At 45.9% G+C, this 22866-nt stretch overlaps 1 protein-coding gene and 1 pseudogene across 3 annotated transcripts in view; one reads left to right on the top strand and one right to left on the bottom strand.

The window, feature by feature from the left end:
• Positions 1–10347: 10347 nt before the first annotated feature.
• XYLB (xylulokinase) overlaps positions 10348–22866 on the top strand; it is a 53781-nt gene continuing 41262 nt past the window's right edge. For all 3 annotated transcript variants that reach the window (XM_036094250.2, XM_036094252.2, XM_036094251.2), the window contains exons 1-2: positions 10348–10488; positions 11764–11846. In XM_036094250.2, the coding sequence (XP_035950143.1) occupies positions 10432–10488; positions 11764–11846 (140 nt within the window). In that variant the 5' untranslated portion in view covers positions 10348–10431. The remainder of the gene's footprint in view (positions 10489–11763; positions 11847–22866) is intronic.
• On the bottom strand, positions 21129–22706 carry LOC118536959 (elongation factor 1-alpha 1 pseudogene; annotated as a pseudogene).

Below are 22866 nucleotides of genomic sequence, written 5' to 3'. Positions count from 1 at the left end.
ATGTAAAAATTTTTAGCAATAGATTACAAACAGGGGCGCCTGGGTGGCTCAGTCGGTCAAGCGTCTGCCTTCGGCTCGGGTCATGATCCCAGGGTCCTGGGATCGAGCCCCGCATCGGGCTCCCTGCTCAGCGGGGAGCCTGCTTCTCCCTCTCCCTCTGCTGCTCCCCTGCTTATGCGAACACGCTCTCTCTCTCTCTGACCAATAAATAAATAAAATCTTTAAAAAATAATAAAAATAAAATAAAACTCTATGAATAAATGAAATGAAAGATACAGCTAGCTGGTCTCCACACAGGTTTCCAGTCCAAAGCCACACACTGCCTGTGAAGATCTTTGGAGCATGATAGCCAAGGAGCAAGCCCCCTTTCCAAGTCCAGGCCCAGAGTGGTACCCAGACAGAGGAGCTCACTGGTCACCAGAGGACAGCACCAAGCAGTGTCCTTATTAAGGAACTTCTGGAAGATCGTGGAGTATGGGAAGAGGGCTTCAAACTTCAAATTTCACCAAGACAGCGACCTTAGGAATGGTTACAGAACTTCATTAAGAGGTGTTAAAAGCTCAACATTACATAAAGTTTTTGAAAAGACAGGAAAGATCTTTAATGGAGCATCTCCGAAGCACAGGACACCCTTACCCCTGACATTAAGTGGGGGTGAGAGGGGGGTAAGTGAAGCTCAGTTTAACATCTTCCTTGCCCTCGTGTTTCCACTTCAGTCTCCAAGACCCTCGGACTCATCCGCCCCAAAATATCACTGGGTTCTGACCTGTTCTTCCATTCTTGTTGCTGCCTCCGTGTAGTCAAGCCTCTAGGATAAAAATTATCAACTTACAGGAAAACAGTGAGCAAGAGAACATTGTAAATGACACCCCAGGGTGCATTCAACAAAATCTACATCATAAGAAACCCTATGGAACAAACAACCCATCTTCTGCAACGAATCATCTGCAAGAAAAAAAAAGATGGAAGGAGAACCTGCCGGCGGAGGGAGATGTAAAAGGAGAATCAGCCGATCACAATGTGTGTGCATTTTGGGGTCCAGATTCAAACAAGTATTTATGGCATTCACAAGACAACTGGAAATTTGAATATTGACAATACTAAGAAAATTTTTTTAAGTTTTCCTTTAGGTTTCATAATGGGATTGTGGCTGTTTCTTAAAAAGGTTGTGTTTTGGGGGCACCTGGGTGGCTCAGTCAGTTGAATGTCCAATTCTTGGTTTCAGCTCAGATCATGATCTCAGGGTTGTGGGATCAAGCCCCGTGTCGGGCTCTGCGCTCAGTGGGGAGTCTGCTTGTCCCTCTCCCTCTGCCCCTTCCTCCACTCTCTCTCTCTCAAAAAATAAATAAATAAAAATCTTTAAAAAATAAGAAGGTTGTTTTTTAAAAAATATAATTACATACTGATGAAATGATCAGTAGCGTCTGGGATTGCTTCAAAATAATAATAACGTAGGGAAAATGATGGTTGGGGGAGTGTGGATGGGCCAGGTTGGGTGGGCAGGATGGGCCATGGGTGGATGATTTGGGCGCTGTGTGATGGGTCCAGAGGGGTTCATTATACCATTCTATCTACTTTCATGGATTTTCAAAGGTCTCCATTAAAAAACCTTAAAAAAATTTTTTTTTTAAAGATTTTATTTATTTGACAGAGAGAGACACAGCGAGAGAGGAACACAAGCGGGAGAGGGAGAAGCAGGCTTCCCGCCGAGCAGGGAGCCCGATGCGGGGCTCGATTCCAGGACCCTGGGATCATGACCTGAGCTGAAGGCAGATGCCTAATGAGTGAGCCACCCAGGTGCCCCTAAAAGCCTTTAAAATTTTAATGAGATAAAAAAGAGAAATTGGTTTGAGTAAGATTAAGCATTCCTTGGGAAAACATGAATATTTTTTACCAAACCCTCTTTTTAAGCGTGTGCAAATACTTAAAATGTAAAGCGTTTTCTAGTCTACAGTTTGTCAAAAGGTTATGCCAGCAAATTGACATCTCATTCACGTATACATATGATTCTGTATTGTCAATGTCACAAAATTAACATATTTTCACAATTTCCATTTTATTTTTCAAAACGAGTCCCCAGTTTAAAAAGAAGCACACCCTGACCACGTCATTCCCCTGCTCCCGCCTTCCAGTGGCTTCTAGTTGTCCTCAGCCACTGACTTGCTGCTGAGGACAGGCCACCGGCTCTGCTGTTCATCTCCCTCATCCAGCTGGATGAAGAGGGAAAGATCCTCACAAGGCATTGGGCCCAGGGTCCAGTGGGGAGCGTCCTTGGGAGCGACCCTGCCCCTCGCTTTGTCAGGGCCCGGGGAGCTGGGTCCCAGATGCCTGAGGTCAGCCTCCCTTTAGGTTGGAGGCCAGCAGCTTTCCTGTCCCCTCTGAAGACTGAGCTGGTGACCAGGCCTGGGTGCTGTGACAGCAGGGCCTGGCTTAACATTGTGGTTTTCAGTTCTTTATGAAGTTGTGGTTTTTTTCACGTTTCTGATTTTGTTTTTTTCAAGAGGTTGGTCTTTTTCTCTGGAGTCAAAGACTATCTCTTGGATTATTTATCTTTTTTGTGTTTGTACTGTTTTCTTATTGTTTTTGCCTTGTTTGCCTTTTTTCTGTTTTCCTGCAGGCTCATGTTTTCTTTTTTTTCTAACCTCCTGAATTATGGGGTGTATTAGTTTCCTAAGGCTGCTAAAAAAAAAAATACCATAAACTAGGTGGCTGAAATGGAAACTATCTTTCACAGTTTTGTAGGCTAGAAATCCGAAATTGAAATTTTGGCAGGGCCACGCTCCTTCCAGAGGATCTATGGAGGAATTCTTTCTTGCCTCTTCTAGTTTCTGGTGGTTGCTGGGAATCTTTGAGGCTTCGTGACTTGGAGAGGCCTCACTCCAATCTCTGCCTGTCTTCACGTGGCATCCTCCCCTGTGTGTGTCCATGTCTAAATTTCCTTCCTCTTATAAAAACACCAGTCATTGGATTCAGACCCACCCTAATCCAGTATGACATCATCTTAACTTGATTATATCTGCAAAGACCTTATTTCCAAGTAAGGTCACACTCGCAGGTACTATGAGTTAGAACTTGAACTGTATTTTGGGGGGCACACAATCATACTTACTACATAGAGTTAATTTCTTTTCACTCTTTAATGAAAACAGTCAAGAATATGCATTCAAGAATATGACTCACCTGTGAGTCAATCCCAAAGATTCTGCTAAAGATGTTTTTATTTTCTTGCTTTCTAGATAGTGTGTTAGATTTTGATTTTCTTTTTGACCCATAATTATTTAACAGAATGAGTTAAAAGTCCTAAGCACCTTGAGATATCCCATTATTGCTGTTTTGTTTGCTTGTTTTCTTTTTTAAAAAAATTCTTTTAGGGCGCCTGGGTGGTTCAGTCAGTTAAGTGTCTGCCTTTGGCTCTGGTCATGATCCCGGGGTCCTGGGATTGAGCCCCATGTTGGGCTCCCTGCTCAGGGGAGAGTGTGCTTCTCCCTCTCCCCTTGCTCCTGCCCCCGCTCATGGTTTCTCTCTCTCTCTGTCAAATAAATAAATAAATAAATAAATAAATAAATAAATAAAATCTTTAAAAAAGTTCTTTTAGTCTGAAAGTTGAAAGTTCAATAATTTATCAACCATGGTCCAAAAAAAAAAAAAAAATCCCCACTACTGAGTTAATTAAAATGCAAAAGTCACGTGCTAACCACCAGTTTCTAAATCCCATTCACACAGATAATTGTTAATTACTTGGAGTTAATCTTTCCAGACCTATCTTTCATGTATACATGTTTAATTATCTGCCTCAAATGCTCATGGAGGGAGGAAGGGCAGATACCAAGGCACAAATGCAGTAAGACCAGAAAAATGGAAGATACCCACGCCAATTTTTAATTTTCCTAAATCAAATTTGCTTCTGAGGGGAGTACAAATACATAAACAGGAGGTGTGTCCACACTCTGGTGAAAATAAGCACTTTTCTCCTCAGGGCTCTTGAGACTCTGTTTGCTTAAACATCAAAGTCCATCAAACTTTTCTCCAGGTATAAACAAAAAACCAGCTTTAAAAAATCTTAACCTCAGCTAAATGAGTTACTTATTTAACTGGAGGCAGGACCACTCCTTACCCTCAGACTTAGACAAACAAATCCCTGTGACATCTGCCCTGTTAGGGGCTATAGTTCAAAATATTTCTTTTCCCTCAGAATAGCTTCCCACTCATCTTACAAAGAATTTGTACTACTTTTGATATAGAATAGACAGAATTATTTATTTTGTAACATATCCCAAGGTGAAATCTATAAAATTTCAGACAGATATAATAAATTAGTGAACCTGAATTATAATTGATTGCCTATTTCATTCCCTAATTTCTGATTATTTTTTTAAAGATTTTATTTATTTATTTGATGGGGGAGGGGAGGGGAGCGCACACAAGCAGGGGGAGGGGCAGAGAGAGGGGAAAAGTAGACTCCCCGCTGCAGAGGGAGCCCAACTCAGGGCTCAGCTGGATCCCAGGATCCTGGGATCATGACCTGAGCTGAAGGCAGATGCTTAACCGACTGAGCCACCTAGGCGCCCCCTGATTATTTTTGATTTGGTGATTTTTATCTTTGTCTTAGAAGTGAAAGGGATAGGAATTAAAGCTGCCAATTACTCCTAACTTTTCACTCTTAAAACTACTTATTTAGAAAAAAATATATAAGCCTGGATAATTTTAATAGTTTGGCACTAATGAACACAGATTTAAGCTGAGGGGGATAAAAACAACAAGTTTGCTATTTTTACATGAATAAAATAAAACATATTGGAATTTATACACACTTGCATCTTTAGAAAGAAAGCATATTTTCTTCAGGACTTTTCTAAAGAAAAAAGGCTTATTTTGAGAAAAATCCATGTTTACTTAGAGAAAAATCTGTGTTGTGGCTGCCAACTTCAAAGAATGAACAGATATTCTGGTGGTGTTTCATTGGAGACCAGATTTGAATTTAGGCTTGTCTCCATTTTCCTATATTATAATGAATTGCATTATTATATGTACTAAATGAAAAGTTTTTTCTTTCTCTGAAACGTTTGTATCTAGTACTTACCTCAGACTGATTAGTTTTCATTGATTTCTGTATTATGGTGTAATTTATTCAGCTGACACACACCTAGATTCAAAGAAAACTCAATGATTCAAAAATCAAAGACCTTACTAATAGAAGAAAACGTAGGCTGATATCTTTGTAGAAAATGTCAGATAATAGCTCTGTGGTCTGAAAGTAATACTGCTTAAACAAGATCAAATAGCTCAAAAATCAATGGATTTTATTATATTTAAGTTAAAGATTTCCAGTCAACAAAGGGCAAGATGGACAAAGTCAGAAGATAAATGACATATTGGGAGAAAAGATTTGCAACATCTAAAACAGACAGGGGATTTATACCCTGAAATGTCAGAAACTCCTGCAAATCCACAAGATAAAGACAAAAATGTCTTTATATCCTTTGCCCAACTGAAAAATGGGCAAAGGACATAAGCAGGAAGTCACTGAATGGGAAATCCCAAATGTCTAATAAGTATATATGAAGAGATGCTCAAATTCATCAGTAAGGAGGGAAATGAAAATTAAAACAATAATGAGAAATCACTCCTCACTTACTAGATTGGGAAATATTAGAAGGATGGTGTTAACCTTAAAAAAAATAAAAGTACCAATTACTTCATCAGCAAAAATGGGTTTATTTGGGAATAGCCGAGAACTGTAATCAGGTACAACCACGCTACCACAAAACCGTACGCAAGTTTGCAAAACACAGAGCAGGACCACTTCTTTTATAGAGGAAATGGGGGAGTGGGGGCTGATATTATAAACAAAAGGTCCATTGGAGGAAACTGGGAGTTTTAAGTATGGTGGCTTTTGATTGGCTGAGTTGTGACTGTCTCTCATTGGCTGGGCTCTTGATGGGGGGGGGTGGGGATGAAGAGGCCTGTCTTCCTCCTGCTGGGATAGTAAAGTAATAGCTAAAGTAGTAGCCAAGGGGGCGCCTGGGTGGCTCAGTTGGTTAAGCGACTGCCTTTGACTCAGGTCATGATCCTGGAGATCCAGGATCGAGTCCCGCATTGGGCTCCCTGCTCAGCAGGGAGTCTGTTTCTCCCTCTGACCCTACCCCCTCTCATGTGCTCTCTCTCTCTCATTCTCTCTCTCAAATAAATAAATAAAATCTTTAAATAAAATAAAGTAGTAGCCAAGGGCTAGGGTCCTTGTCTTCCTAGTGGCTGCAATTGACAAGTGCTGGGTGTGAGAGCTCCCCCTGCTGGCCTATGCTCTTTATTCGAAATGAAGTGCCCTTTTATCAATTCTCACAGTGGAAATGCCAAGGACTTTATGAAAGATGTGGGGATAGAGATGCCTTTGTACATTCTAGCTGAGAGTGTAGATTGGCATGGCTAACATTAGGAGTAATCCAGCACTCCAATCAAACTAGTTATGCACACAGAGTATAAATCCTACTCTTGGATATATAACCCTGAAAAATTCCCTCACACAGGTCCATAAGGTCACGGATGGGGACGTTCTGTGCAGTGCTGTTTGCATTAATGGGGAGCTGGAGTCCACCCAGGTGTCACTCATGGGGAGCCTGGACAGTAAAATATGGGGCTGGCATACTATTGAGTATGATGAAGCAGCTAGAAGCAAACAACTAGATCAGGGGTTCCCAAATGTTCTCACATCACAGCATCCTTAGAATCTCAACAATTTTTTCACAGAACTCCTAGGCCAAAAGCAATGGCTAAGAATTCTGTGTATTAACTAGTTAGGTCCAAACAGCTGAATATATATTTATGTTCTAACAACTTGGTGGTATCTGAAGAAAACAATGCACATAAATTGGAGGAGAAAATAATATTTCATTTCATTCTTAAATAACCAGAATGACTTACTAAGAGCATGTGTGTGCCTATTGGGCACTGCCCAACTTCTCAAATGTTGCCATCGGATTGGACATTGCCGTCCTTATTTTCTGTTTCACCCTGATTTCCCTGTAGTACTTGCTTCTCGCCACAACGGCTGAAGGCACAGCTCTGCAAAGATATATGATGTTATATCATAGAAAGGAACGTAGCACAGTCTACTGTTGGAGCTGTGGACCACCTCAAATTAGCAGTTCACGTGGCACCGTTTGGGAACCACAGAATTAGGCATACCTATAGCAGTATGAAGAAACCATAAAAACAGTGCCAGATTTTATTTTATTTTATTTTTTAAAAAATATTTTATTTATTTATTTGACAGAGAGATAGAGAGAGAGTACAGGTAGGCAGAGAGGCAGGCAGAGGGAGAGGGAGAAACAGGCTCTTTGCTGAGCAGGGAGCCCGATGTGGGGCTCAATCCCAGGACCCTGGGATCATGACCTGAGCCGAAGGCAGACGCTTAACCGACTGAGCCACCCAGGCACCCGAACAGTGCCAAATTTTAAAAAGTCCCAGAGAACTAAGGCCTAAGGGGCTCCACTGAGTCTGTTCTTGCTGAGGTTTCAATGACCTTACTGTTAAACCAGGGGACAGGCTCCCATGCAGCATTTAGCCCTGTTGAGCCCCTCCCCTTCCAGAAATGTTCTTTCATTGGCTTCCACCACTCCCCCCTCTCATGATCTCTTCCTCGTCTTTCTTTTTTTTTTTTTTTAAGATTTTATTTATTTATTTGACAGTAAGAGACACAGTGAGAGAGGGAACACAAGCAGGGGGAGTGGGACAGGGAGAAGCAGGCTTCCCCACAGAGGAGGGAGCCCGATGCGGGGCTCGATCCCAGGACCTCGGGATCATGACCTGAGCCAAAGGCAGACGCTTAACGACTGAGCCACTCAGGCGCCCCTCTTCCTCGTCTTTGACTTGTCCTTTGCAGTTCTCTTCGGTGGTCTCCATCTGTCCCACTCTGAGCCCTTTCTGCACAAGCTAGCCCACTCCTATTGGGACCTAATAACTCACAACTCATTGTCTTTGGCCCAGAGATCTTTCCTGAGCTGGGGGCCACATATCTAACTGCCTGTTCAGTGTCTCCACTCAGACATCCACAGGCACCTGAGACCTACCACGTCCTGACTAATCTCCCCATCTTCCCCACTCCCCCAGCTGCTTCTCCCCCCATGTTTCCTAACTCAGAGAATGGAACCACGCTCCACCTCGTGGTGGCCTGTGGCAGATTGCATCAGTGGCCCCAGTTCTTCACCTTCCCTGCATCCACACCCTTGCCCAGGCCTCATCCCCACCACTTGGTCGGGTGGTCCACGAGACTTTGGCTGGTGGCACAGAGGAAGTATAACACGCCGGTTCCAACCTAGGCCTTCAGAGGCCTCAATGTTTGCCCTTGCCCTCCTCTGCTCCCCAGCTTCCATGAGAAGAGCATGGCTGGGGTCCTCCGCTGGTCCTAGGAAGAGAAGGATGAGAGACATGTGGAGCAGAGCCACTCCACCTGAGCTTAGCCTAGATCAGCTGACACCTCTGCCCCGCCCCCTGCTGACCTGCCAACAAGTAAGGGACACTACAAGATTACAGTTCTAAGGCACCAAGTTTGCGGGTGCTTTGTTAGGCATCAACAGTTAACCAACCAGGTCGCCTAAACTAGAAACCGGACATTGCCTTTGACTCCTCCCCCTCTCAGGCCACGTGGTTCCCGGAGCTTCCCGAATATCTCGCGACTCCATTCACTGTCTCCATCCTTGGCACCTCTTCCTTACCTCAGGCCTCCTTCAGCCCCATTTTAACCCATTTCTCCTTCCTGCCTTTTGCCCCTATTCTCCACACGGCAACTCCCTATTTTTCTAATCTGATCAAGTGACTTCTTTTCTGAGGGTTGTCTTTGCCCTCAGGCTGGGGTATCTGTTAGGGCCCCGGATGAGGGAAGGAGCCTCGCTGGGGACCGTGGGTATCCTGGTCACTGCGAAGAGACACCTCCGGGGCAGTTTCTGCTTTGTTCCCAAGTCAGTGCAGGGGCTCTTTAATTGGTTCTGCGCAGGGAGCCAGGTTAAAGCTTGGAGCAAAATAAGCAAAAGACTAGCCTCACTCGGGCCATGGCAGCGCTTCCTCAGGGTCCCCTGGAACCACCTCTACTGCTGGGTGTGCTTTTTGAGGGCATCAACAGAGAGGACAACCTGAGAGTCATCGACAACTTGGAATTACACTTTCTGTCTTCATTCCTTGCTAGTGGGTTAAGTCGTGGGTGGGCAGCTTCCTATGCAGGCAAACGGGCTCTCAGACCTCCAAAAGAAAGGATGAGTCACCAGAATGGGGTCTAGGTGCCACAGCCCACAGAGAAAGGCACCCCTGAACAAGATAGGGCCTCCCTGTGAGACAACTTGAGAAAGAGGCAGCGGCCTTGGCCTTCAGAGACATTTGTATTTTGCCACAGCCCTTCTCATAAGACTACCCAGAAAATTGTCTTCTTTAGTGGTTGAACATGCAGATTCTGGAGTCAAATTTACTGGCGTGTGGGTCCAGTTCTGTCACTGATCTAGGGACCTCGGGCTAAGAGGAGCATCTGGGCTCCAAGCAGCTCAAGTTCAGCAAGAGAGACAGCCAGGTAATCAGACCATTGCAAAAGTATGAGAGGGGCTCTCATGGGCTGGGAAGGCCCTGGGAGGAGCATCTCACCTGGGAGAGCTTCTGGAAAGAAGTCAGTCCTAAGGACAAGAATGACATAGCCAGCTGGAATGTGGGGAAGGGAAGGTGTCCTCGCTTCCAGGGGGAAAGGGAGTGAGTGGGTCTGATTTTGTTTCTCATGCCCCCTTCGCTATGTCTGGCACACATTAGACTACCAATACCAGCTGATCCCAGGAATGAATGAGCCTCTCTGTCCAGAACACGGGGAGCTCTGATTTTAAATACAGAGGTGGAATGTGGCACATGTCAGAGCTGGGTAACCATTCAGATTTGCTGGGACCTGACAGGGCCCGATGGAGCCCAGTGCCTGCAGCCCCAGGATACATTTGTCTGTGACCTCCGTGTCACCAGCGTGAGTGGACAGCTGCCTTAGTACCCAAGAGACAGCCATGGAAGCCTCCAGGCTCAGGGCCACCAGAGACAGGTAGGGCTAAGCGAGGTTAAAGGTGGAACCTCTGGCCCAGACGTCCTCCGCGGGAAGCCAGGCCGCGTTAGGGCCAGACCTGTGCAGGGAGCACATGTGGATGGATTGGAGGGTAGGAGAGGGCTGGGGAGAGAGAGCTGCGCAGGGGATAGCTGCCTTGTTGCCTGGGTGCGAAGCGCGAGGACCCGGCCGGACCCGCGTCCCCGCCCCGTCCCCCGGCAGGCGGCGCCAGAGCGCAAGCCCGCGGGTGACACGGGTCCGGGAGTCCGGCGGGGCGGGGCGAGGGGCGGGCCCGGCGTCTCCGGGCGCTGGAGCGCGGCGACACTGCCGCCGCGGGAAGGACGGACAGACGCGCCGCCGGACCCTCCGCGGCCATGGCCGAGCGCGCCGCTCGCCCCTGCTGCCTGGGCTGGGACTTCAGCACGCAGCAGGTACCGTCGCGGGCCCCGGGTCCGGGCGGGGCGGGCCGCCTCCTCCGCGACGACGCCGGGCGGGCTGGCGGGACCCGGGCGCGGGGAACCCTGGGCCGAGCCGCGCGCGGGCGCGCCTCCCTCCAGGGCTTCCTGGGGCGGGGGGTGGGGGGGACTCCGGCGACCCCGCCAGATGCGGCCGCGACCCGGCCTGGACTCGGGCCCTCCCGGAAACGGTGGGCGCCCCCGCCCCCAGTCCCGGCGGATCCCGCGGGCACGAAGCGGGAAGTACCCCGAGCGGCCGGGGTCCCCAAGGGTTCGCCCGTCGTGGGCGCTGAGTGACAGGGACCCGAAGGAGCTCGGCCGCAAGACTGGTGAACAAACAGACGGGTAGACGTGCACACAGGCATAACCAGTGACCTGGAACCAGATGACTGCTTGAAACTTTTTTTACGTGGAATGGGCACGATATACGCATGACCTTTGTTCCACCCCTGGTTGGCACCAGCATGCCCAGGTCAACGTACCCGGACGGGCCGTGCTGCTCCCGGGGCTCCGCAGACAGGCGAGCAGAGTCAAAATGCCTTCAACCTGGGTGTGGGGTGCCAAGGGGCTCCCTTTCTTTAACTTGGGAAATCAGCACACGTGCTGTCAAACCCCTCGATCTCCGCGATGGGTCAGGGAGGCAGGCTTAGACCAATCCCTGATCAGAAAGTCCTGTGGGACTCTGCAGTCGGGTTGCCTTGCTGGGTCTCAGTGCCCATCTGTCCGAGAGGAGCTGTGAGGAGCTGTACCCCTGAGTTTGGAGGTCTGCTCCCTTCCGGACCTGTATGTCTCAGGACCGTGATCACAGCCTATGGGAACAGCCCAGGGACCTTGTCTGGTCTCTCAGGTCCCTGCACACAGGGTCCCCAGAGGCATCTCCAAATGCTGCTTCTCATTCCTTCCCCTGGAGGACTTAACTCAGGCCTGCCTGCCGGGTTCTGGAATCAGCTCTTCTATGAACATCTGGTTCTAGAGGGTCTTGGCTTTGGTTGTTTAGAGGGGCCAAAGATTCCTTGAGCAGTATAGGTGTTTTGACTTTGCCTCAGCCTCTTCATTTTACCTACTCTTTGGGTATGTTCCCAGAGGAAGCCTCCGTTGCCGTGGTTACAGTGATGTACCCCAGCCTTCTGGGAGGTCTCCAGGCTGAGCCACTCACTAGGGTGCTGGGCTTCACCTGGTGATGTTCCTACCCCTGGGCCAGTGTAGAAGCTGAGGAAATTTCTATACACCATTTTTTAAAATGCCTTCCAGGTGAAAGTTGTTGCTGTTGATGCAGAGCTGAATGTGTTCTATGAGGACAGTGTGAATTTTGACAGAGACCTTCTAGAATTTGGGTATGTACCTAGTGTATGTGTGTGTGGGAGGGGTTGGTTTTGGGGTCCTCCCTCAACCTTTTACATTCATAAACCACACTATTCCGGTGTTACATTGTGATTTACAAGAAATACATATTTGGTCATTCAGATGGCCAAAATATATTTCTCACATGCATTTGGTCTTCATCCACAGTTCCTGGCTCACAGCTCCCCAAACCCTTGGAACTTCCTAAAGTGTTGAGAGTCATAAAGGTGTCTTTTGTTATGTTAATGGAGATGACTTTTGGACCCCACCTGGGGGTAGGGGCTGGTTGCCAAGAAGACCAACCACGTGATTAGAGGGTTGGAATTTTCAGCTGGAGGTTGAAAAGGCCAATGGCCAATGGCTTAGTCCATCCTGACTATGTAATGAAGCCTTCATAAGAGTTCAGAAGGACTGGGTTCAGAGAACTTCTGGGTTGGTGAACACGTGGAGATTGGGCAGAGTGGTGTCCCTGGAAAGGATATGGAAGCTTCTTGCACTTTCCCCATACCTCACCCTATGTATCTCTTCATCTGGCTGTGGATTCCTGTCCTTCCGTGTCCTTTAATAAATTGGTAAACCTAAGTACGAGTTTCCCTGAGTTCTGTGAGCTGCTCAAGCAAATTAAAAGAACCTAAGGCCATTGGAACCAACAATCTGTGACTGGTTGGTCAGAAGCACAGGACAGCCTAGGGCTTGCGCCAGGCATCCGAAGTGGGTGGGGAGGGCAGTCTTGTAGGACTGACCCCTTCACCTGTGGAATTTGATGTTGTCTCTGGGTAGAAAATGTCAGACCATCTGCTGGTGTCCGAGAATTGCTTGGTGTTGTGTGTAGGGAACCACCATCCCCTCCCATCCCCCACCACATTGGAATTGCATCCCAGAACCTAAGAGCTGATACCTGTAGATCTGGCTTGATCAAACTGCAGGCATGGTGGGGTCTTGGTAGACCTCTCAGCATCCTTTTTTCCTGTGCCCTGAATGTGTTCTCCATTCCTTCCCAATTCTATGCATGCATTCATCCATACATGCAATAGGTATCAGTTGAGACTCACTTTGTGTCAGGCACATGCTGGGTACTGGGATTTGATGGTGAACCAGACGTGGTCCTTACTCTCCCAGAGCTTCCTGTTGAGTAGGGGAGACTGATATCAATCAAGGAATCTCACAAAAGAATATTTGATTATAGACTCAGAGAAGGCCATTGAAGAAAAGGAACTCCCTTCTCCAAATGTTTATTATAAAGGAATGTGACCCAGACTTGGGGGGTGGTCAGGAAGGGTCCCTAAGGAAGTAGTGCTTTAGCCAAGGTCTGAGTGAGTGGGGTTTGCCAGGTGATGGAAGGGAGAGAGCATTTTAGGCAGCAGGAGCAGTGTGTGCCAAGGCCCTGTGGCAAGAAAGAACACTGCTTATTCAGTGAATTGAAGAAGGCCAGTGTGGCTGGGGAGCAGAGAGGGAGGTGGAGGCTGGGCTGGGTCACAGAGGCCTTGGTACACAGTTTGTCTATATCCTAATACCTATGAACAGCCACTGAAGGACCATAGGGATGGGGGTAAGGTGTGACACGGTTGTATCTGTGTTTTGAAAAGATCTCTGGGTGCAGTGGGAGACCATTTGGGGGTTGGTCAGAATGCAGGTTGGGAGACCATGGAGGTTTTTCAAGATCATCTAGATGGGAAATAATAGCCTTGGAGGAGAGAGCTGGGTGGCGAAATTGACCGGGCCTGGGGCAGAACTGAATGTGAGATGTGAAAGCGAGGTTTCTGGCTGGCCTTCTGGGTGGATGGTAGACTGAAGAGAGTTGGTTTTGGGGAGAAAAATCATGAGTTTAGCTGTTGTATTAGTTTGGGAGGGCTGCCAGAAAAAAATACCACAGACGGGGTGTCTTAAACAACAGAATTTTGTTTTCCTATAGTTCTGGAGCCTGGAAGTCCTAGGTCAGGGTGCTGGCAGGGTCGGTTTCCTCTGAGGCCTCTCTCGTTGGTTTGCACATGGCTGCCTTCTTGCTGCCTGTCCCACGGTCATCTTCTGCCCCTGCGTCCCTGGTGCCTCCACTGTGTTATTTGTGTCCCAATCTACTTTTTTTTTTTTTTTTTTTTAAGATTTTATTTATTTATTTGACAGAGAGAGAGACACAGCGAGAGAGGGAACACAAGCAGGGGAGTGGGAGAGGGAGAAGCAGGCTTCCCGCGGAGAAGGGAGCCCGATGCGGGGCTCGATCCCAGGACCTGGAATCATGACCTGAGCCGAAGGCAGACGCTTAACGACTGAGCCACCCAGGCGCCCCTGTCCCAATCTACTTTTATAAGGACACCAGTCATACAGGATTAGGGCCCACCCGGATGACTTCATTGTAAGTTAATTGCCTTTTTCAAGGCTCTTTCTCCAAATACAGTCACATTCTGAGGTACTAGGGATTAGGACTTCAATATATGAATTTGGGGGGAATATAATTCAGTCCATACAGCTGTGGACTTGTTGATTCTGAGGTGGCTCTGAGAGGCCCTGGTGGAAGTGTCCCTCCACGACTGTTTTAGATATCACTTCCGGGGCGCCTGGCTAGCTCAGTCGGTAGAGTGTGCAACTCTTGATCTCGGTGTTGTGAGTTCGAGCCCCTTGTTGGGTGTGGAGATTACTTAAAAATAAAATAAAATCTTTAAAAAAAGAAAAAAGATATTACTTCCCTGATGACTCTTTGTGTACCCCCACTGCTGCTCATGTCGTATGCCTTCTTTGAGTTGAGGTTGGAAGCCATCTTGCATTTGTAGTTTGTGTTACTGCAGGTCATGTGCGTTTGAGTTTTGGTAGTTTGTGTCTTAAGGAATTGGTCCGTTTCATCTAAGCTATTAAATTTGTGGCTAGAGTTGTTCATAATATTCCTTTATTTTCCTTCGGTGTCTGTGGGATCAGTAGTGATGACCCTTCTATCATTTCTGATACTGATTATTTGTGTCTTCTCGCTTATTGTCTTGGTTAGCCTGGCTAGAGGTTTATCAATTTAATGATCTTTTCGAAAAGTCAGCTTTTGGTTTTGTTGATTTTCTCTACAGTTTTCCTCTTTTCATTTCTCATTGATCTGTCTTCTCATTTTTAGTATTTCTTTTCTTCTGCTTGCTTTAAGCTTGCATTGCTCTTCTCTCCTTTCCTGGAGTGGAAGCTTAGATTTTTTTTATTTTAGCTCTTCTTTTCTAATATGTGCATTTTAATGCTATAGATTTCCCTCTAAGCACTGCTTTTGCTGTATCCCACAGATTTTGATGTCATATTTTCATTTTTATTTGGTTCAAAATATTTTTTTAGTTTCTCTTGATACTTCTTTGACTCATGTGTTATTTAGAAGGATATAGCTTAGGGGCGCCTGGGTGGCTCAGTCGGTTAAGCATCTGCCTTCGGCTCAGGTCATGATCCCAGGGTCCTGGGATCGAGCCCCGCATCGGGCTCCCTGCTCAGTGGGGAGTCTGCTTCTCCCTCTCCCACTCCCCCTGCTTGTGTTCCCTCTCTTGCTGTGCCTCTCTGTCAAATAAATAAATAAAATCTTAAAAAAAAAAAAAAAGAAGGATATAGCTTAATCTCCAGATCTTCCAGTGATCTTTCTGTTCTGGATTTTTGCTTTAATTCCATATTATAGTATGAAAACACACTTCATATGATTTCTGTTCTTTTAAATTTTTAAATTCTACCTCACTTTCTCTTTTGACTCGATGAGTCTATCAGTCCTCTCCATTAGGAAAAAAAAAAAAAAGATACCCCTACCCAAAATACAGTATTGTTTAGTATTGCTTTTTTACCCAGTTACATTTTTAAGATCTAGTTCATTCCTCCTGCACTGTGTTTTTTTATAATTTTATTGAAATATAATTGATGTACAGTAAACTGAACATATAATAAATATGTACAGCTTTGTAAGTTTTTTGTTTTTTTTTTTTAAATATTTTATTTATTTATCTGACAGAGAGAGACACAGCGAGAGAGGGAACACAAGCAGGGGGAGTGGGAGAGGGAGAAGCAGGGTTCCTGCCGAGCAGGGAGCCTGATGCGGGGCTCGATCCCAGGACCCTGGGACCATGACCTGAGCTGAAGGCAGCCGCTTAACTGACTGAGCCACCCAGGTGCCCCAGCTTTGTAAGTTTTTAAAAAAGATTTTATTTATTATTTGAGAGAGAGAGAGAGAGCACGTGCACGAGCGAGCATGAGCTGGGGAAGGGGCAGAGGGAGAGGGAGAAGCAGACTCCCCGCTGAGCAGGGAGCCCCATGTAGGGCTTGATCCCAGGACCCCGGGATCATGACCTGAGCCGAAGGCAGACATTTAACTGACTGAGCCACCCAGGCGCCCCAGCTTTGTAAGTTTTGACATAGATGCTCCTCCATGAGACTATCACCAGAACCAAGATAATGAACATTGCCATACCCCAAAGGCTTTCTCATGCCCCTTTGAGTTTATTCCTCTTCCCTACCCCAAGCCCCCTGGCAACCACTTTCAGAAAGTTTACTGTACACATCATTGTGTACTTTGTTTTATTCATTTCACAATAATTAGGCTGTGTTTCCACATCAGTACATAGAGCTTCTGTGTTGTCTTTTTTTTTTTTTAGAGAGAGAGAGAGTGTGTGATCTCGAGTTGGGGGAGGAGTAGGGGGGCAGGGAGAGAGAGAATCGTAAGCAGGCTCCCTGCTGAGCACAGAGCCTGACGCAGGGCTGGATCTCACAACCCTGAGATCATGCCCTGAGCTGAAACCAAGAGTCAGTTGTTTAATGGACTGAGCCACCCAGGCACCCTCTGTGTTCTTTTTATAGGATGCATAGTATTCCACTGTGTAGATGAAATTGAAGGACGCTGGGTTGTTTGCAGTGAAAAATGATGTGCAAGTTACCTTACATATGGCATTATAGACATGTGCCGGTTTATCTGTAAGATAGAAGTTTGGAAATAGGGGGATGCCTGGGTGGCTTAGTCAGCTGGGCATCCGACTCTTGGTTTTGGTTCAGGTTATGATCTCATGGGTCATGGGGTCGAGCCCCAAGGCAGGCTCCACGCTCAGCAGGGAGTCTGCTTGAAGATTCTCTCCCTCTGCCCCCCCCCCGCACACGTGTGAATATGTGTGTGCCCTCTCTCAGATAAATAAATAAATCTTTTATTTTTTTAATTTAGTTTTTTAAAGATTGTATTTATTTATTTGACAGAGAGAGAGCACAAGCCAGGGAGCAGGAGAGGGAGAAGCAGGCTCCCCGCTGAGCAGGGAGCCCAATGCGGAGCTCTACCCCAGGACCCGGGGATTATGACCTGAGCCGAAGGCAGACGCTTAACCCACTGAGCCACCCTGGCATCCCAATAAATAAATCTTTTTTAAAAAAGTTTGGAAATAGGATTGCTGCATCAAAGAGCAAATAGATTTATAATATTGGAAGATATGGCCAGATTGCCTCCCATAGGGATTGTATTGATTTACACCCCACCAGCAATGCGTGTGAGTGCTTGTTTCCCACAGCACTGCAATGCAGTGTGGGTGTTAAAGAGTCTTTTGTTCTTTGCTAGTCAGAGAGGTGAAAAATGGTACGTCTATGTGGATCTACTTTGTATTTCTCTTATTATGAAAGAAGGTGAGCATCTTTTCAAATGTCGAAGGGCTACTTGAACTTTTTTTCCTGTGAAGTTGTTTTTCATGACCTTTGCCCATTTTTCTGTTGGATTGCTTATTTCTAGGTGCTCTTTGTATATTAGAGGAATGAGCTCTTTGTTGTTAAATGAATTGCAAATATGTTTCTCAGATTTGAGTTTGCTTTTGACTTGCTTGTGGGTGGTGGCAAACAACACGGGGTTTTGTTTCCTGTGCTACTGCACTTCTCAGCCTTTTCCTGTGGCTTCCAGATTTGGAGTCACGGTTTGAAAGGCCTTCCTCATTTGGAGACTGTGAAGGAATTTGCCTATGTTTTCTTCTAGTTCTCGTAAGGTTTCAGTTTTCTTATATAAAAATGTTTGGAGTTTAGCTGTATGGCATGACATTTATATCCAGCTCCAGTTTTTTCCCAATGACTCTCCAATTGTCTTAATACCATATTTTTAGAAGCCCATCTTTACCTCACTGATTTGAGATGCCAGCTTTATATGCTAATTTCTGTGTACGGTTAGGTCGATTTCTGGGCATTTTCTTTTGTGCCGTTGGTTGGGAGGGTCTGTTCATGAGCCAGTGACGGGTGGTTTTAGTTATTCCAGCTTTATAGTATGATTTAATATCTAGAATTGTTGGTCCCCTCTGACTCTTCTACAGTGTCCGTGGACGTTCTTGTTCTTTTTTGATATGTACTTTAGAATCAGCTTTTAAGGTTCCAGAAAGCGAAATTGTTAATATTTTTTTTGAGATCATATTACATTTATAAATTAACTTGCAGAGAATTGGCAACTTTATGAGATTGAGTTTTCCTATCAAGGCGTATGTTTTGTCTTTCCGTTTGTTCAAGGCTTCTTTTTTTTTTTTTTTAAAGATTTTATTTATTTATTTGTCAGAGAGAGAGAGAGCACAGGCAGAGGGAAAGAGAAGCAGGCTCCCCACTGAGCAGGGAGCCCGATGTGGGGCTCAATCCCAGGACCCTGGGATCATGACCTGAGCCGAAGGCAGATACTTAACGACTGAGCCACCCAGGCGTCCCTCAAGGCTTCTTTTGAATACTTCACATGGGTTTTGATATGTTTGACATATGGATCGTGCACATTGGGATATATTGCAGAAAGGACCATTCTTCCCCACCCCTCCCTACACCCAGGCCCTTTGCAGTGTGACTTTGTAGCTCCTTCAGTCAAGAGATGGGAGTTATTTCCTGACCTCTGGATTTTAACCAGTAGAACGTGAGGGAAATAACATTGTGCTGTTCTAGACCTAAGCCTCAAGAAGGCCTTGCTGACTTCTGCTCTCATTCTTGGAACCCTGCCCAGCCACCACGTGACCGAACTCAGGCCAGCCTGCTGGAGAATGAGAGACACGTGGCCAAGTTAGCCCTGTATCCCCAGCTAAGAGAAGCAGCGGCTGGCCCCAGAGGCAGAGCCCCCTGGCCCTCTAGCTACTGTTAGCCGACACACAGAGGGAGCCCGGCTGAGCTCAGCCCAGTGACCCACAGAATTGTGAGCTAAATAAGCTTAGTAGTTTCAGGTCACTACCAGGGCAAAACCACCTGGTACCTATAATTCATTTTAAACTTCTTTCTGACTGTTGTATCTTTTTACTAATGTAAATGGGGACTTTTGTAGCAATTAACCAGTGATCTACCAGACTTCTTTCCTTCTCCTCCTGGGCATACTCCTGCCTTCCTTGCAGTTTTGTTCAGCCGTGTGACTTGAGTCCTAACCAGCAGAACATGAGAGAAAGTGAACAGGCCTCTCTACGAGACCATACGACCCCCACTGTGATCCTCTGCCCTGTGTCTTCCTGGGTCCTGTGGCTGGATGTGAGTGTCCAGGGCAGCCTTGGAAACCACTTGGAAGATGAGAAGAGCCCCCGTCCTCCTGGGTCCCTGAATAACTGCAGGGAACAGAGCTCCCCCCCCCGCCCCCCGCATTCCTGGTCCCCAGCACACCACTGATGATGCTTTATGTGAGAACTAACCTTCAACTGTGTCAAGCCATGGAAATTAACTAATACAGGGTCATCCCCCCCATCATATCTTTTTTTTTTAAAAGCTCTATTGAGATAGAATTCATGTACCAAAAAATTAACTCTTTTAAAATGTACAGTTCAGTGGTTTTTAATATACTCATAGAACTGTGTCACAATCTCCACTATTTAATTTTAGAACATTTTCATCTCCTCAAAAAGAAACCCCGTACCCACTAGCAGTACACGCCCTATGCCCCTCCTCCAACCCTGGCAACCACAGTCTCGATGGATTTGCCTATTCTGAACATTTCTTATAAATGAATGTATGCACTATGTGGTCATTTTTGGCAAGTGTCTTTCACTTATCATAACGTTTCCCAAGTTTATGTTGTATGCTATCAGTACTTCATTCCTTTCTATAATATACTCAGTAATGTTCCATTGTATGGATATTACCACATTTTGTTTATCCATACATCAGTTGCCAGATATCCCACTCTTTGGCTATTATGAATAATCCTGCTATGAACATTCATGGATGTTATAGACTAAATTGTGTCCTTCTCCCGCCCCCTGAAAAAGCATGTTGAAGCCCTAACCTCCAATGTGGCTGTATTTGGAGATAGAGCCTTTAGGGAAGTAATTAAGGTTAAATGAGGTCCTAAGGGTGGGGCTCTAATCCAATAGGACTGGTGTCCTTCTAAGAGGACGATCTCTCTCTCTCTCTCTCTCTCTCTCTCTCCCTCCCTCCCTCCCTCCCTCTCCCTCTCCCCCCCTCCCCCCCCCCCCCCCCCCCCGCCCGAGTATGCACAGAGGAAAGGGCCATGCGAGGACACGGTAAGAAGGTAGCCAAGGTAGCCGTCTGCACGTAGGAAGAATGCTTTCACCAGAAACCAAATTTGCCAGCACCTTGATCATGGGCTTCTTGCCTCCAGAACTGTGACCAGATAAATGCCTGTTGTTTAAACCACTTCATCTGTGGTTATGGCAGCCCAAGCTGACTAATCTAGTGTACAAGTTTTTGTGTGGCCATGTGTTCTCATTTCCACTGGGGGTATACCTAGGAGTGGAATGAATGGGTCCTATGGTAACTCTATGTTCAACATTTGGAGGAACTGAGAGACTTTTCCAAAGCAACGGCACCATTTTATACTCCCACGAGTGGTATAGGAGGGTTGCAATTCTTCCATGTTTTTGCCAACATTTGTTTTTTACTATTCTTCTGATTATAGATTATAGCCGTGTTAGTGGGCATGAAATGGTAGTTGCTCGTTGTGGTGTTGATTTGCATCTTTCTAATGACCAACGATGTTGAGTATGTTTGGCCGTTTGTGTATCTTCTTTGGAGAAATGTCCACTTGGATCCTTTGCCCATTTTTCAACTGCGTTGTCTTTTTATTACTGAGTTGTAAAAGTTCTTTAGATAGTCTGGATACAAGTCTCTTATCAGACATATGATTTCAAAACTTTTTTCCCGTTTCTGTGGTTGTCTTCTCACTTTTTTTTTTTTTTTTTCTCATTAAATTTTTGTTTTAATGGGTCTCAAAATTCTGTGACAGATTTTTGGTCAAGTTGTTTCCATTAAAAAGTACTGATTTTAAAAACTAATAACTTAAAACTGCCACACACACACACAAAAAAACAAATGGTCCACAAAACATTCTCCTTTCCTTCTGAAGGTTTTACTATGCATTGTTATCATTAACCAGTCTTTTACTATTAAACTTAAATGGCCAATTGACACAAACAGTTCTGAGACCGTTCTTCCACCACTGATTAAGACTGGGGTGGCAGGTATTGGGGATAATATTCATTTAGCCTTCTGAGCTTTCTGGGCAGACTTGGTGACCTTGCCAGCTCCAGCTGCTTTCTTGTCCACCCTTTGATGACACCCACAGCAACCGTCTGTCTCATGTCACGAACAGCAAAACGGCCCAGAGGAGGATAGTCAGAGAAGCTCTCAACACACATAGGCTTGCCAGGAACCATATCAACAATGGCAGCATCACCAGATTTCAAGAACTTGGGACCATCTTCCAGCTTTTTTCCAGAACGACGATCTATCTTCTCCTTCAGCTCAGCAAACTTGCAAGCAATGTGAGCTGTGTGACAATCCAGCACAGGTGCATATCCAGCACTGATTTGGCCTGGATGGTTCAGGATAATCACCTGAGCTGTGAAGCCAGCTGCTTCCATTGGTGGGTCATTTTTGCTGTCACCAGCCACATTGCCACGACGAACATCTTTGACAGATACGTTCTTCACATTGAAGCCCACATTGTCCCCAGGAAGAGCCTCACTCAAAGCTTCATGGTGCATTTCAACAGACTTTACTTCAGTTGTAACATTGACTGGAGCAAAGGTGACCACCATGCCAGGTTTAAGAACACCAGTCTCGACTCGGCCCACAGGGACAGTAACAATACCACCAATTTTGTAGACGTCCTGGAGAGGCAGACGCAAGGGCTTGTCAGTTGGACGAGTTGGTGGCAGAATGCAATCCAGAGCTTCAAGCAGTGTGGTTCCACTGGCATTCCCATCTTTACGGGTGACTTTCCATCCCTTGAACCAAGGCATGTTAGCACTTGGCTCCAGCATGTTGTCACCGTTCCAACCAGAAATTGGCACAAATGCTACTGTGTCGGGGTTGTAGCCAATTTTCTTAATGTAGGTGCTGACTTCCTTAACGATTTCCTCGTATCTCTTCTGGCTGTAGGGTGGCTCAGTGGAATCCATCTTGTTAACACCAACAATTAGTTGTTTTACACCCAGGGTGTAAGCCAGAAGGGCATGCTCATGGGTCTGCCCATTCTTGGAGATACCGGCTTCAAATTCACCGACACCAGCAGCAACAATCAGGACAGCACAGTCAGCCTGAGATGTGCCTGTAATCATGTTTTTGATAAAGTCTCTGTGTCCTGGGGCATCAATGATGGTCACATAATACTTGCTGGTCTTGAATTTCCACAGGGAGATATCAATGGTGATACCACGTTCACGTTCAGCTTTCAGTTTATCCAAGACCCAGGCATACTTGAAGGAGCCCTTTCCCATCTCAGCAGCCTCCTTCTCAAATTTTTCGATAGTTCTTTTGTCGATCCCACCACATTTGTAGATCAGATGACCAGTAGTGGTAGACTTGCCCGAATCTACGTGTCCAATGACGACGATGTTGATGTGAGTCTTTTCCTTTCCCATTTTGGTTTAGGTTGAGCGGTGGTTTTCACGACACCTGTGTTCTGGCGGCAAACCTGTTGCGAAAAAGAACCGTCTTCTCACTTTCTTGATGGTCCTTTGAAACAAAAGTTTTAAATTTTGGTTGTCTATTTAATCAATTTTTTCTTCTGTTGCTTGTACTTTGGTACAGTATTTGTTAGGTTTTGGTGTTGATTTTATTTTTTTTTTCATAAAAAGAATTGGAAAATTCCAA

The sequence above is a fragment of the Halichoerus grypus genome, chromosome 1, assembly GCF_964656455.1.
Source record: "Halichoerus grypus chromosome 1, mHalGry1.hap1.1, whole genome shotgun sequence".
In the NCBI taxonomy this organism is placed as follows: domain Eukaryota; kingdom Metazoa; phylum Chordata; class Mammalia; order Carnivora; family Phocidae; genus Halichoerus; species Halichoerus grypus.
Note: the sequence above shows the minus strand (reverse complement) of the source record. Positions and strands in the feature narration are given on the sequence as shown.